Source organism: Lynx canadensis, chromosome B4 (genome assembly GCF_007474595.2).
Source record: "Lynx canadensis isolate LIC74 chromosome B4, mLynCan4.pri.v2, whole genome shotgun sequence".
Taxonomy (NCBI): Eukaryota; Metazoa; Chordata; class Mammalia; order Carnivora; family Felidae; genus Lynx; species Lynx canadensis.
The window spans coordinates 89115164-89130935 of NC_044309.1; the positions used below are offsets into that span (position 1 = coordinate 89115164).

Here is a 15772-nt window from a genome sequence, read left to right on the forward strand (position 1 = left end):
TCAGCTCCAGAGCAACTTCGGCGCTTCGGCTCCCGTACTGCTGACTATTCGGATCTTTAGGGCAGAACACGAGACGGTCAACTCGCTGCTCCGCGGACCTGACTGCGTTCTGAGGTGAGCTGAGAGGCCCCTCCCTGTGAGACTGCGTCAGTGCTGGTGACGTCACGCTGACTTGACGTCCGTAGTTCTTGGTCTTAACATCTGGCCTGGGCTCGCCTGGGGCCTGAGGGCGGGGCGCGAAGATGAGGCTAGTGGCTCGAACTGTGCTCTCTCTCAAGGAGTCAGTTCTCATGCCTTTTAAACCAACGCAAGTACGTGGCTTATAGTACCTGATACCGGTAAAGGTTTGTATCTTATCTCCCTGTTTCATTTTCACCCAGTCGCACACTTTGCAATAATTCGCACCTGTATCCTGCACAAGGCATCTCAGGTTCGCGCGAAGGGAACAGCTTCCAAGCAGAGCTCTGCAGCTTGCCCATGCTACCCAGTCTATGTTAGGCTTCCTTCAAAAGGTCTTCCAGGAAGGATAAATTTTTTTTTTAATTTTTTTTGACGTTTATTCATTTTTGAGACAGAGAGAGACAGAGCATGAATGGGGGAAGGTCAGAGAGAGAGGGAGACACAGAATCTGAAACAGGCTCCAGGCTCTGAGCAGTCAGCCCAGAGCCTGACGCGGGGCTCGAACTCACGGACGGGGAGATCATGACCTGAGCCGAAGTCGGACGCCCAACCGACTGAGCCACCCAGGCGCCCCCAGGAAGGATAAATTAATGAAACTTGTGTTGAAGGTTCTGAACTGATGCCCTGTTGCATTCAGATTAATTGCAAATTCCTTGACATTTAAGAAACACCGTAAACCCACGGGCGCCTGGGTGGCTTAGTCGCCTGGACATCCCACGTCAGCTCAGGTCATGATCACCCGGTTGTGGGCTGGAGCCCCGCCTCAGGTTCTGTGCTGACAGCTCAGAGCCTGGAGCCTGCTTCAGATTCTCTGTCTCCCTGTCTCTCTACCCTGACCCTCTCTCTCTCTGCCCTTACCCTGCTCTCGCGCTCTCCCTCTCTCTCTGTCTCAAAAATAAATAAACATTAAAAAAAATAAAAGAAACACCATAAACCCAGCTTATAGGTATGTCCACTACTCTGAAATTATGCCCACTACTTGCTCAGTTAGTTTTTTCCTTTCTTCCTTGTACATGATTATTTTACACTAGTCACACTGTTGAATCACGTGTATTCATATGCCTCTTTGACCTAAGTGGTGAACTCCCCGAGTCAGAATCTAACGTTCACTCACCTTTATAATTGTTTCATAATGGATAGTACAGTGATATTTGTTGAAATGAGGGAATTGTCTGTTTTCATTTTTTTTTTTTGTCAAACTAGATCTGTTTTGCTATCACCACCTTTTCATGCAAATCCAGCAGTTTAGTTTTAATGAATATATAGTGCGCCTGTTCCCTGCTCTCAAGAATATAGTTGGATACAATCAGCCATGTTAATTGCGACACAAGGCAGAATTTTATGTGTTATAAAGGTGAAAAAGGAGGCAGCAGTCATATCTTTTGGGAAGAATCAGGGAGGCTTCCAGGAGGAGAATGTGATGGTTCTTGATGAATGAGTAGAAGTTAGTAATCAAAAAAAGTGTAATACTAACACCAAAACCAACAGACAGTGAAAGAGGGTCATGAAGCTCACAAACATACCCAAGTAATATAAGAATTCCTAAGATAATAAAGGTGGCATCATAAATCAGTAAGGGAAAGGAAAACTTACTCAATTGATAGTGAAGGAGATATGATTGTGACGGGAAAAAAAAAAAAAGCACAAAACAAAAACTCCTGTGTCCTGCAACAAAAAATAACAGGGGCACCTGGGTGGCTCAATCGGTTAAGCGTCCCACTTCAGCTGAGGTCATGATCTCATGGTTTGTGGGTTCAAGCCCCGCATTGGGCTCTTTGCTGTCAACGCTGAACCCTTTTGGATCCTCTGTCTTCCTCACTCTCTGCCCCTCCCCCACTCATGCACACGCTCTTTCAGAAATAAATAAAACATCAAAAAAATAACTACAGAGGTACCTGAGTGGCTCAGTCAGTTGAGCATCTGACTCTTGGTTTCCACCCAGGTCATGATCTCGTGGTTTGTGTGTGTGAGTCTACACTGGGCTCTGTGCTGGCAGTGTGGACCTGCTTTGTTTCCTCTCTGCCTCCTCTCTCTCTTGTGTGCCCTCTCTCTCAAAAATAAATAAACTTAAAAAAATAATAACTACATGTGTAAAAAACAAAACCATAAACAAACTAGAATACAAATGCAAGTGAAGATGTAATTGACTTAGGGATAGGAAAGAGCCTTTTAATTATAGAAGAATTGGAGGAAATTACAAAGGAAGAGATTGACTTGACAATAAAAATGTTAAGAAAACACAATGCCAACATTGTAACATATGTCAGACAAAAATTTAATATGCTCAACATTTTAAGATGTAGTAATCATAGAAATGCAGATTGAACTATTCAATTTTCCCCTATCAGGTTTTTTTTTTGTTTTTTGTTTTTTGTTTAATTCTTAAGTGCTGATAATCATGCAGTGAGTTTGTTTCTACATTGCAGATGGGAATGTAACTTGGTATGACCTTCTGGAAAACATTTGGCAGTATACATTAAGGTTAAATGAGAAAATATATACAGTGTCTAGGACAGTGTGATAAGCTCATGCTTAATAGGTGTTAGTAATATCTATCATTATTTTTACTGTTGTTATCAATAGCATCATCATACCTTTTCATCAGCAAAGCACCTAGTATAATACCTTGAACTTAATGGATATTTGCTGAACATTTGATTGGCTAATTCTCCTTGTCTCATAAGAATTTTATAGGAAAAGATAGTCAATGACATGTCAACCTGTTAAAACATTAAAATTATAAAGCAAGAAGTTACCTTGAATGATTGTATGGTTCAGCCTATAAACAGGATACTTTGTACAGTAGTGATAAATGTTTGTTATTGATGGTACGTTAGCTATCTTTTGCTGCATATCAAATAACCCCAAACTACACCTTCAGGGCACTGGGCTGGCTAAGTTGGTAGAGCATGTGACTTTTGATGTTGGGGTGGTGAGTTCAAGCCCCACGTTGGGGTAGAGTTTACTTTTTAAAAAAAGTATTTGGAGAGCCTGGCTGGCTCAGTCAGTAGAGCATGCAACTCTCCATCTCAAGGTTGTGAGTGTAAGCCCCTGTTGGGCATAGAGATTACTTTAAGAGAAAAAAAAAAAACAAACCAGGGGTGCCTGGGTTGGGCACGTGGCTCATGATTTTGGCTCAGGTCGTGGTCTCATTGTTCATGGGTTCGAGCCTTGCACCAGACTCCACATGGAGCTTGCTTGGGATTCTCTTTCTCCGCCCCTCCCCCAGCCTGTCTCTCTCTCTCTCTCTCTCTCTCAAAATAAATACACTTAAAAATAATAAAACAAACCCAAAATGTTGTGGCTTAAAACAGTAAAAGTCCTGTATTATCTCTCCCAATTTCTGAGTCAGGAACTCAGGAACGGTTCAGCTGGGCATTTCTGTTTCAGTCTCAGACTCAGAAGGTTGAAGTCAGATGTTGTTGGCTAGGGCTGTGGTCATCTGAAGATTTATTTGGAGCTGGAGAATCCACTTCCAAGGTGATTCTCTCACATGTCTCGGAAGTTGGCTTCGTCTGTTGGCCACAGGGGCTTTTCCACAGGATAGCTTGAGTGTTCTCACAGCGTGGCAACTGGCTTATTCCGGAGGAAATGATGATCTGAAAGACCAAAGCAGAAGCTACAGTGCCTTTTATGACATAGCCATGACCATGTTCAGGGCCAGCCTTGATTGAATTTGGGCAGGAGAGTAATGAAGTGCATGAATGCTAGGAAAGAAGGATCAGTAGAGGCTACCCCGGAGGCTGGCTCCCACAGGTGAGGATGACATTTTCAGCTGGAGAATTGTTTATCTTCTTAAAAATGTCTCAGGATGGAAGCCGTTAAAAGTGCTTCTTTGTAGTATTGCTCAAGAAGTTGTTTCTTAATTTCAGCCATGATCTCTCCTATTAAGTCTAGAAAAACAGTTGTGTTCAAGACTATTGATTTAATACTGCTCTTTACAGCTTGAAAATTTCCCTACTGACAGTACCAGTGACAAAACCATTTTAGTGACAACAACCCTTTTGGGGGGCAAAAGACCATTAAGAACAGGCAAGGTGATGATTCATTCATTTAGTCAAGCACCCATTTTTGTCACTGATTTGATACAGTGGACTGTGTTTTATGTGTGGCCAATAGACACATAAAGTAACATACACCAGGGCACCTGGGTGGCTCAGTCAGTTAAGCATCTGATTCTTGGTTTCAGCTCAGGTCATGATCTCAGGTTTGTGAGATCGAACCCTGAATCAGGCTCTGTGCTAACAGCACAGAGCCTGTTTGGGATTCTCTCTCTCTCTCTCTCTCTGCCCCTCCCTCTCTCATGCTCGCATTCTCTTTTTCTTTCAAAATAAATAAATAAAATACATTAAAAAAATAAAGTAACATATACCAAAAATAATTTTACAACTTAATGATTATGCCAGTTAATTATCACTCAAGTTTTAAATCATTTGGACTCACTTCACTTTTGCTGTTCTATTTTATTGACATAATATTGACATAATAATAAAACTCATTGATTTAGCACTTACTGTGTGCCAGGTGCTTTACATATCACTAATATTCCAACAAACCTTCAAAGGTGTAGTTATCACCATTTCATTGTGGAGTAATTAAGTAATGTGTCCAAAGTACACAGCCAGTAAGTGGCAAGGCTGAAATGCAAGCCAAAATCTGTGTCTCTTTCCTTTCTCAAGCATGGCTGCTGTTACGGAGTTATCCCCTTACGCATAGGCCTCCCACCTGAGATGTAAGAGACTTCCACATTGTTATTCAGGCATTCTCAAATTGTTTCTGTAGGTGTCTCCCGTACTATATTGACAATATGGTTGAAAGATATGATTCCAGGGGCATCTCGTGGCTCAATCGGTTAAGCGTCTGACTCTTGATTTCTGCTCAGGTTATGATCTTGTGATTCATGTGTTCAAGCCCTGCCTCGAGGTCTGGGTTGATGGCATGGAGTCTGTTTGGGATTCTTTGTCTCCCTTTTTCTCTGCCCCTCCCCTGCTCACGCTCATGTGTGCATGCGCATGCACTTTGTGTCTCTCTCTCTCTCTCTCTCTCTCTCTCTCTCAAAAATAAGTAAACATTTTTTTTTAAAGGAAAAAAGATATGATTTGAGAAGTCTTTTTTGGCTTACCAAGAGGAACCAGATATTTCATATAGAACAACCTCTCATTTTCTTTTCAGATTATTTACTGAAAAATTTCAGACAATTAGCGATACATTATATAGCTCTTTGGCATCTAACTTTCAACTAAATTACCTTCTCTGTTGTATGTAAAAAAAAAGTCTGACCAGGGGCGCCTGGCTGGCTCAGTCAGTAGAGCATGTGACTGACTCTTGATCTTGGGATCATGAGTTCAGGCCCCATGCTGGGTGTAGAGTATACTTAAAAAAAGAAAAGAAAAGAAAAAAACACTTTTTTTTTTACACTTAATTAACTCTTCCCATTTTGTTTTTCTACACTTCTAAATATAATGTGATTTTGAAATCAAGATTAGGAGATTATACAGAGTGATGAATTGAGGGAACTCATCCAAGCTTAAAGAGAGAAAGAATAGTTTAGATCTGTTCTCTAAATAACCATTGATTAATATTGGTATAGAACTGCATTGTCCAATATTTGGTAGCCACTAGCAATATGTGGCTATTTACATTTAAATGAATTGAAACTAAATAAAATTTGAAATTTGGTTCTTCATTTGCACTAGCCACATTTCAAATTCTCAGTAGCCAACCATGGCTAGTGGCTGTTGGATGACACTGATACCAAAATTTGTATTATTACAAAAAAGTTCTATGGGACAATGCTAGGAAGAAGTGATATCAGAAGAAGGAATTTCACGGATAAAACAAAATAAGCCAAAATGAACAGCAAAGTCTATTATTATTTTAATCCTACTTCATACTTTTTTTCTTGACAATATTTGCATTTATGCTTTCTCTTCATAGTGTTTTATATGTATATACTTCTTTTTAAAAAAAAAAATTTTTTTAACCTTTATTTATTTTTGAGACAGAGAGAGACAGAGCATGAATGGGGGAGGCTCAGAGAGAGGGAGACACAGAATCTGAAACAGGCTCCAGGCTCTGAGCTGTCAGCACAGAGCTCGACACGGGGCTGGAACTCATGGACCGTGAGATCATGACCTGAGCCGAAGTTGGACGCTTAACTGACTGAGCCACCCAGGTGCCCCTATATGTATATACTTCTAAATAAGAAATAAGTACAACTAAACTTATGGAATACTTAATAAATTCCAGGAATTGTGCAAAGTGCTTTACATGAATTAAGTCATTTTTAATTCTTACGGCAATATTCTGTTGTGGAAAATTTGGAAACTATTTAAAAAAGAGAGAAAGCCGAGCTCAATCCCCAAACCCGGAGATAATCAGGGTTCACATTTCTAGTGGATGCTGTGTGGTATGCTGCCCAGATCCCAAGCTGTAGCTGCCAGGGGTGTCGGCTGCTAATGACTCACGGTGGCTTCTCTCCAAAATTGCCTTCTGTGAAGGAAACCGCCTCATCCTGGGTTACAGTCTGTCCCTGGGGGCGACTCAGATCCAAGGACTGGTCAGTTGTGAGGTACAAGGCAGAGTCCCTCAATTGTAACAATCTGGGACATTCAGCTTTAGAATTCCCCATGGGACCCGCCAGTTAAAGCCTCTGTGGCAAGTGCCCTGCGGTTCACCTCCCTCTGCCCCGTCCTGCCTCCCTCAGAGGTGCTGTTCCTGAAAGCACTCTGGAGTAAAATCAAGCACCTGCATGCACCTCCCTGCCTCAGTCTGTTTCCTAGAAAACCCAACCTAAGTCAGCATTTTCAGAACGTGAGTTCCGGGTTTTTTGTATATAACTGTTCAGGTTTTTTAAATCTGTCAAAACTTTTTTCACCCCAACAAATTTGATGATTTCTTATCGAGTGTTTTGTATGTTCGTTTATTAGTTGATAACATTTCTAGGAATAATTTTGCATGTACTTAAGTATGTTTCTGTACCACAGTTTTTAACAGTCTCCTGGGATTCATCTGGCACATCATACTCCGTTAATCTTGTATTCTCAGATGTTTTGGTATTTCCTGGTTTTCACTGTGGCAGACCCTAGAACTCAACAGACCAACACCCATTCCCAGTTTTCCTCTTACTTGCCTGCCTATAGGATAGGAAAACCAAATATTCCCAAATGTTCTGTTTTCTTCACCTTACCGAAGATTACTGAGGTTGAGGGAGAAATTCCAGGAAAGGGAGGCATACGTGTATTGCCTTCCAAATAAAATGAGACAGTCAAAACTGGTATTTGTTGTCTATTCTTTCTGCTTTGTGAGCCGGGGGAAGTCTAGAGCTGTAGTAGCCATCCTTCATCCCTGAAGGGAAAGTCAGGAAAATTCAAGGCTTTTGACTTTGAGAAAATTCAGCATTTAAACAAATGCCAGCAATGACCTATCTCTGGATTTCTTGTTATGAGGAGAAAGATAACTTTTTTTTAAGCTACTTGTGTTTGGATTTTCTGTAATTTACAGCTAAAGTCATTTATAAATGTCACTGATCCTGGAGTGCATGGGTGGCTCAGTCAGTTGAGCATCTGACTCTTGATTTCAGCTCAGGTCATGATCTCAGCCAGGGTCATGAGATCGAGCCCCACATGGGTCTCTGTGTTCAGTGTGGATGGAGCCTGCTTAAGATTCTCTCTCTCTCTCTCTCTGTCTCTGTCTCTGTCTCTTTCTCTTTCCCTTTCTCCCTCTGCCCCTCTCCTCTACTCATATGCTCTCTCTTCAAAATTAAAAAAAAGTCAACTTCTTGACATTTGTGATTAGAGGTAATGCAGTGATGAACATTGTATGTAAAAACCTGAATAGCAACAACTTAACATAAAAATCAGGGAGGAAGAGAATTAGGATCCTGCGTTTACAACATTTCTTCTTCTTGACCCTATGCAGCTCTGTGCTTAACCTTCCCACTTTCTTTTTCTTGTGGAGACCAGAGAAATAGCACACATAAGTCTTCTCAAATTTTTCCAAAAAACAATAGTAGTTGGAAGGGGAACTAGGCCTTTTATACATGAGAAATTTATCTCTCCAAAGAGGATATTTTGGCAAATGCACCATGCCATGGTGTCATATCCACTAATACAGAATCAGCAGGGCTTTTTGGAGCGTGTACTGTGTGAACTGGGATGCATTTTAGATTGTCAAGAAGTAACTCTCCATATATTTGACTGGAAATCATTAGTATCTCCAGAGTTAGGATATTTTATTCTCTCAGAATGAACATGGAGAATCAGAGAAGCTGAACTGAACTACCATTTGAAGTAAAAAGAGCAGTGTTAAACTGCAAACTAGATAACGAAATTGTATTTGAGTTTGATCCCAGCTTTCTAGTGACAGGTACTTGACAACGTGAAACCCGAATCTGGTAAGTCTACCTCCATGACTGCTTCTTACTCACCCGTTCTTGAGACTGTTTCTAATTCTGCAGCCCCAGAAACCCTCAGGTTGTCTGGTTCTGGTTCAAAGTGAAGGCATGGGGATGCTTTTTGATAGCATAGTGAGAGTGTCTTAAGTTAGAGACGTTCTGGCTCATTCCTCCTAGTGTCTTTAGGATGGGAGATAGCTCCAGATCTGGCCAGACTGCTTGCCAGTTTGCTCCAGACTACACTGCCATTCACGGGCACAGACTAAAACTGAACTGGCATGAGTGATAAAGTGAAAAAGCAGCCTAAAGAAATCATATATCTGATAGGAGCTTAATACCTAGATTATATAAAGAACTCCTATAGCACAGCAACAAAAAACATATATCCCAATTTTATTTTTTCCTTTTATTTTTATTTATTTTTAATTTTAGGTAGGACCCATGCCCAATGTGGGGCTTGAACTCATGACTCTGAGATCAAGAGTTGCATGCTCTACTGACTGAGCGAGCCAGGCACCCCCATATATCCCAACTTTAAAATGGGCAAAGAAGATATACAAATGATCAACAAGTATATGAAACAATGCTTGACATCACATCATTAATCATTAGGGAAGTGCAAATCAGAACCACTATGAAATGTCACCTCATACTCATTAGGATAGCTATAATCAAAACACCAGAAAATAGTAAGTGTCAACAAGGATGGGGAGAAATTGGAACCCTTTTGCACTATTGGTAGGAATGTAAAGTAGTACAGCTGCTATGGAAAACAGTGTGGGGGTTCCTCAAAAAAGTTAAAAATTAGAGGGGCGCCTGGGTGGCTCAGTTGGTTAAGCATCCAACTTCAGCTCAGGTCATGGTCTCATGGTTCATGAGTTCAAGCCCTGCATCGATCGGGCTCTGTGCTGACAGCTCAGAGCCTGGAGCCTGCTTCAGATTCTATGTCTCCCTCTCTCTCTACCACTCCCCTGCTCTCTCTCTCTCTCTCTCTCTCTCTCTCTCTCTCACTCTCTCTCCCCCTCAAAAAATAAATAAACATTAAAAAATATTTTTTTAAGTTAAAAATTAGAATTACCATATGATCCAGCAATCCCACTTCTGGGTGTATATCCAAAAGAATTGAAAGCAAGATCTTGAAGAGATATTTACATACCTATGTTTATAACAGCATTATTCACAATAGCCAAGAAGTGGGAGCAACCCAAATGTCATAAACAGAGGAATGGATAAACAAAATGTGGCACAGACATACAACGGAATATTATTCAGCCTTACAATGGAAATAAGGAAATCCTGTCATATGCTACAGCATGGATTTTGAGGACATTATGTTAGGCGAAATGAGCTAGTCACAAAAAATTAAATACTGTATGATTCCATTTATATGAGGTATCAAGAGTAGTTAAATTTATAGAGATAGAGAGTAGAATGGTGGTTGCCAGAGACAAGAGGGGAGAGGGAGAGGGAATGAGGAATTACTATTTAAGAAGTGTAGGGTTTCAGTTTTGCCAAAATGAAAATGTTCTGGAGATCGCTGCAGTGTGAATATACTTAGCCCTGGAGAAGGGAAGGGGGAGGAAGACGAGGTGAAGATCATAAGTGCCCACAACGCTTAAAATATTTACTGTCTGGGCCCTTTACAGAAGTTTACTAACCCCACAAACCGTATTATTCATGGCCCATTTCACAGTTTTTGTATTTTCTTGGTGTATTAGTTGCAAGAAATAGGAACCACTCACACCATTTTGAGCAAAAAGGGATTTAATACAGGGAGTCAGGAGTTTAGCAAATCATTGGCCAGGGTGGTTGGGTCACCGGGGGTCTCCAGGAGTGATTCCTAGCACAAGACTGCTATTCTGGCCTACTGGGAGAGCCGATACCTCTGCAACCATCAGAGAGGTGGCCGTCAGTGGACTCCATGGGTACTGTAGAGTTCAAAGACCTGTCACTGTAGCTGTGATCTGAGGATCAGGAAGCACTGCTTCCCCTGTGACGACCTCTCAACACCCACAGAGTTGGCACTTGGACACTGAACTAATGCTGAGGAAAGCCCAGTGGGTGCACAGATGAAACAAACAGGTGTTCTGTTGCAGCAGCAACAAAGCGAATGACTCCAGCCCCAGATCCACCTTCCAAGTGCTTCTGACTGGCAAAAGCAGAACCCTAACTGCAGGGAGATGAGGGGAAACGTGGTTTTTCCTTCTTTAGCCCCTGCAGGATCAGAAAGCACACTAGGGGTTTGGAGTGGATGCCGAGAGCCAGCCGAGGGCACCCACCACAGCTGGTCTGTGGCTTCAGGCTCTTTCCAACCCTTCTCACTTTGGCCAACTCCTTATCCTTTTATCTGAGAAACCTCCTCTGATGCTCCCTTCCCGACCTCCTCCCTTCCTAGATAGGATGCCCTTCCGTGAGCTCCCATAGCTCTAAGCTCTGGCTCAGCCATGTACGTACCACTCTGTATGATAACAGCCTGGTTCCTTCCTCCACTAGATTGCAGGCTCCTTGAAAGCACAAACTCAGTCTTATTAACATGTAGGTAATTGGTGTATATTTGTTGAGAATAATAGTTACCATAATATAACATCAGAAATAGCGTCTCTTGGGGCGCCTGGGTGGCGCAGTCGGTTGAGCGTCCGACTTCAGCCAGGTCACGATCTCGCGGTCCGGGAGTTCGAGCCCCGCGTCGGGCTCTGGGCTGATGACTCAGAGCCTGGAGCCTTTTTCCGATTCTGTGTCTCCCTCTCTCGCTGCCCCTCCCCCGTTCATGCTCTGTCTCTCTCTGTCCCAAAAATAAATAAACGTTAAAAAAAAAAAAAGAAATAGCGTCTCTTCTCCGGTTTTTGTCGTTCCGTACTCTTGTGTGCTGGTATCTGTACACAGTGCATGCTCAGTAAATATTAACTTCCTGGCCGGAGCAAAGAGAAACTCCACCAATGCTCTATATGTGTGTATTCTAATTTGACTCTGTCTTCTTACATAGGTTAGTAATACTGTGGAACAGCTAATGTTTGAACAGTTTCAACGTATGTGTACATGTACATACGCTTGTGAGTATATATATAATCCCCGCAACTATTCTATTAGGTAGACGCTAATAGCGTCTACTATTTTTATTCCCATTTTATAGATGAGGCTTAGATAGGTAAATATGTTATCTACAGTCACACCTAGTGACAGAGCTGAGACTCACATCAGGGTCTAATATCAAAATCTGTACTTTTAGCCACGATGACGATGATGTTGATTGTGATGACAGCTGTGGTTCCAGACATTGTGCTCGGCATTTAACATGTGTTGTCTTAAGCAATATATTTCCTTGCAAAGAATTGATGCTTAATGGTTGTTACATGTGGTAAGGTAGATAAACCTCTTGATTATCTGTGGACTCTGCTGCTAATTCACTGTGTAACTTCAGGCAAACTACTAACCCTTCTGAGCTCTCGTTTCCTTCTCTGCAAATCAGTGAATGATTTTTAAAATATTTCTAGATCTAAAATTCCAGAACTCTGTGAAGCAATTCTACTTTGTTTTTCATTCCATAATTTTTACTTCTTAGCCTCTGAATTCTAAGTAGGATTCCTATAGGATCTCGATTTTATTTCAGTGTTTGCTCATATCTTCATGGTACCTTGTCTGGTGCTCAGCACAGTTTGTAACAGCCTCATAGAGGTATAGATGGAGATTTCTGTAAATCTCCATCTATATAAATCAATTTATATAAATTGAGATCCATCCAAGGGGAAATACCCATCTTCACAAGAAGCCATACTTATTGTTATATGTTACCTTCCTTTGGAGATGACATTCAAATATAACTTAGGGCTACCTTAGAGATAATCATCCCTCTGCACCCTTGGAAGCTTTTCTGTAGTCTGAGATAAGATTCTTATCCTTAAGGCAAAGTTGTGGTCACTGCCTAAGCATCTACTTTTGTGACTGAATAAAGAAAGGTTTCTTTTATGAAAATTGTGCTGGGTCCTCGTAAAAGGGTTCTTGGTCTGTGGATAATGCCAGATACAGTAGGGAGTTTTCTACAGGGAACCTGTTTTTATTCTTCTCCCTATCTTTTACAGTACAGTCAGAAACTCACAAATCATTCAGTAGCTTTTCTGAATCTTTGAGAAATTATTTATTAGAAAATGAGTTAAAAATGAACTAGAATTCTCCCCCAATAAATAAACCAATAAATGGCTTATGTGCAATTCAAAATGATTCTGAAACCTTGACTTTACATTTGTATTTCAGACAGCCTCAAGAAAAATAGTACCTTAAATACAGATCAAATGAGAGAGTTAAGCCAAAATGCATGTGAACAGGGAAAGAAAATAAATAACTTTTAAAATAGCTATTCTTAGCTGCTATTTTGCATACTAGGGGAATGGCAACATTTGCCTGGGGGGGCGAGGGAAGGAGCCTTTGAGAAAGAAAAAAAAAAAAGTTGGCATTTTGGGGTAGTCTGTACTGGGGGGGAGGTTTGACAACGTAAATTGCCTTGAATAATAGAACCTCCGAGATTGGACTTGAAGAACTTAAAAAAGAGATGAGAAGGAAGTCTGAGCAAAATGGCAGCACCCTGAGAAGAAAATACAATGAGAAATTCCCCATGTTGAAAATGGCCAAAGAACTTTTAGGTACTTATATTTCTTTCCTTGTGCTGTATTATACTACCTCCTTTCTTGTTCCCGGACTTCCATTAACTGTCCATTATAAGCAACCACTTATAGGGGTGCCTGGGTGGCTCGGTTGGCTAAGCATCTGACTTCAGCTCAGGTCATGATCTCACAGTTTGTGAGTTTGAGCCCCACTTTCAGGGAGCACGACCGCTGCTTTGGGTGAACCCCGCTTCTCTCTCCTCTCTCTATCTCTGTCCCTTGTGGGATTCTCTGTCTCTGCCCCTTGTTCACTTGCCCCCCCCAAAAAAAAAAATAATAAATGACCACTTATATATAATGGTACTTGGGGAATAAATGAAGAGTGGACAGTGGTCACAGTTAGGATGAAGCGGGGCACAGGGAAGATAGAAACCACAAGACAGACCAAAGCAAGAAGTTAGAATAAGACATGATCCAGAATTGTTTCTTAACTTCGGGGAATATACCTGTATATTAACAGATTGGATGAATTTAGAAGCCTGGGGCGCTTGAGGTCACTCCGAACAACACATGAAGGGTTAAAGTCTGATCTAAAGCAGCAGGAAAACTCCCAGACTCTGCAGGGTCAGCACAGTGGGTCCACATACTCTTGGTTCACTTTTCTTCCAGGACTCAAATGTAGAGAATCCATAGAGAAAATTGGAGACCAACATTAAGAACCGTTCATTTGACTGGAGAAACTACATATTTAAAAACAACAGCAACAACCAGAACTCTCTAACCAGTTCATATGTGGGTCTGTGCATTTCTTAGTAACTGTCACCATGGTAGCAAGGCAGTTTGACAAGGGCGCCTTCTTAGCATAGTACATACAAAGGGGAGAGATCACAGCTAATCATGTACTGTCTTGTACCTTCTTTATTTAGTTGTGCTCATCCCGTATTCCTGACTATTAGCCTCTGACACTTCTCTCCCTAATGGCATCAAGCACAATGCTAGGAATATATTAGGCACTCAAACATGTACACTGATTGACTGAATTAAATAAATGGTGTTTCTACTATGCCTTCCTTTCCAGTCTATAGGGAATGTCACCCGGCAGAAATCTGATCTTAAAAATGGCTCCTACGTTTGTCTGGGGGATCAAAAGTAGGCCATTTTCTTGATTGGGCTGGCCCAGTGTGGATTTCAGGTTGAGGGGGTGAAGGGACAGTGATTAGGTTCTCGGAGATACTGTATTACTGAAAGACTAACACGTGAGTGGTAAGTAGAAAAGTGTAGGTAGAAAAGTGAGGCTATTCGAGGCCCGGAAGCTTTGTGTAAGGACTTGCGCGCAGCACTTTTTCCTGGGTGCAAACACAACTGTGGCAGCCGTTTCTGTGGTGTTTGATATTAGGACTGAGTTAAAGCCCTGAGGACAGGGCATTCCACCGATTCTGGCTTCAAACCGGGAAAGCTTTTTAAGCCCCTAGCCCCGCCTTATACCCCATTCACACTCAGCCTGGGAAGTCTCCTTATTATAGTCCCTTGAATTAATGGTAATCTTTTACTAGAGCCTTTTCCCTAATACATTTTCACATTTCACTTTAATTGTCATCTATGTAATTGCTCTACATTTTCTGTTTTTTAACATTTTGTTATTTCACATTTTCTTTTAAAAGTGTTTAAACGTGGACACACCTCCTTATTTTAATAACCAGCATGCCCATGTTTGGCACTTTAAAATCTGAGTTCCTGGGCACCTGGGTGACTTAGTTGGTTAAGCGTCCGACTTCGGCTCAGGTCATGATCTCACAATTCGTGGGTTCAAGCCCCGCGTCAGGCTTTGTGCTGACAGCTCAGAGCCTGGAGCCTGCTTTGGTTTCTGTGTCTCCCTCTCTCTCTCCCCTCCCCCACTCGTGCTCTGTGTCTGTCTCTCAAAAATAAATAAACGTTAAAAAAATTAAAAATAAAAAAATAATAAAATCTGAGTTCCTGCATTTTCAGCAGATCTTCAAACTGTGCCACCTTCGCCATATGGATAGGTATTCTAATCATGTTCAAGACTGAAATCAGCTGCAATAATTTGTCTTTGGAATTCTTTCTTTTTAAAGCAGTTTTTTTTTTTATGTTTTTGTTTTTATTTATTTATTTTGAAAGTGCGAGCAGAGGAAGGCCACAGAGAGAGGAAGAGAGAGAACCCCAAGCGCTGTCAGCACAGAGCCCGATGCAGTGCTCAAAATCATGAAATGTAAGATCATGACCTGAGTCGAAATCAAGAGTCAGATACTTAACCGACTGAGCCACCCAGGTGCCCCTGTCTTTGGAATTCTTTAGCAGTAGCTGTTGATAAAGCCCAAATGTGACCAGTTTGGTGGGTCAGCCACTGAGACATGATCATCATAATGCTCTCACCCTCCCTGGGACCAACTATGCAGGACCAGCCTGTTGTGGAAAGGGCTGTATCAGTCACTATTCCCAGAGAGGAACAGGTTAAATCCTTCCAAACCTGCTGAGGAATTTGCCCTAGTTCCTTGAAACTAGCCTGTAACTTGAAAGTATAATTGGTTGCAAATGTGTTTCTTTCTTCCTCAAAATTACTTTTGAAACCTGTGAGACGGAG

At 41.5% G+C, this 15772-nt stretch overlaps 1 protein-coding gene and 1 long non-coding RNA gene across 6 annotated transcripts in view; one reads left to right on the forward strand and one right to left on the reverse strand.

Annotated features, from left to right (window-relative positions):
* Nucleotides 1-44: 44 nt before the first annotated feature.
* The window catches only part of LOC115519254, a 121471-nt gene continuing 105743 nt past the window's right edge, over nucleotides 45-15772 (forward strand). For all 5 annotated transcript variants that reach the window (XR_003970437.1, XR_003970440.1, XR_003970439.1 and 2 more), the window contains exon 1: nucleotides 45-114. This is a non-coding gene — a long non-coding RNA (uncharacterized LOC115519254). The remainder of the gene's footprint in view (nucleotides 115-15772) is intronic.
* The window catches only part of CB4H12orf56 (chromosome B4 C12orf56 homolog), a 114716-nt gene continuing 102370 nt past the window's right edge, over nucleotides 3427-15772 (reverse strand). The window contains exon 13 of the mRNA XM_030323116.1: nucleotides 3427-3779. Within this exon, the coding sequence (XP_030178976.1) occupies nucleotides 3758-3779 (22 nt within the window). The 3' untranslated portion in view covers nucleotides 3427-3757. The remainder of the gene's footprint in view (nucleotides 3780-15772) is intronic.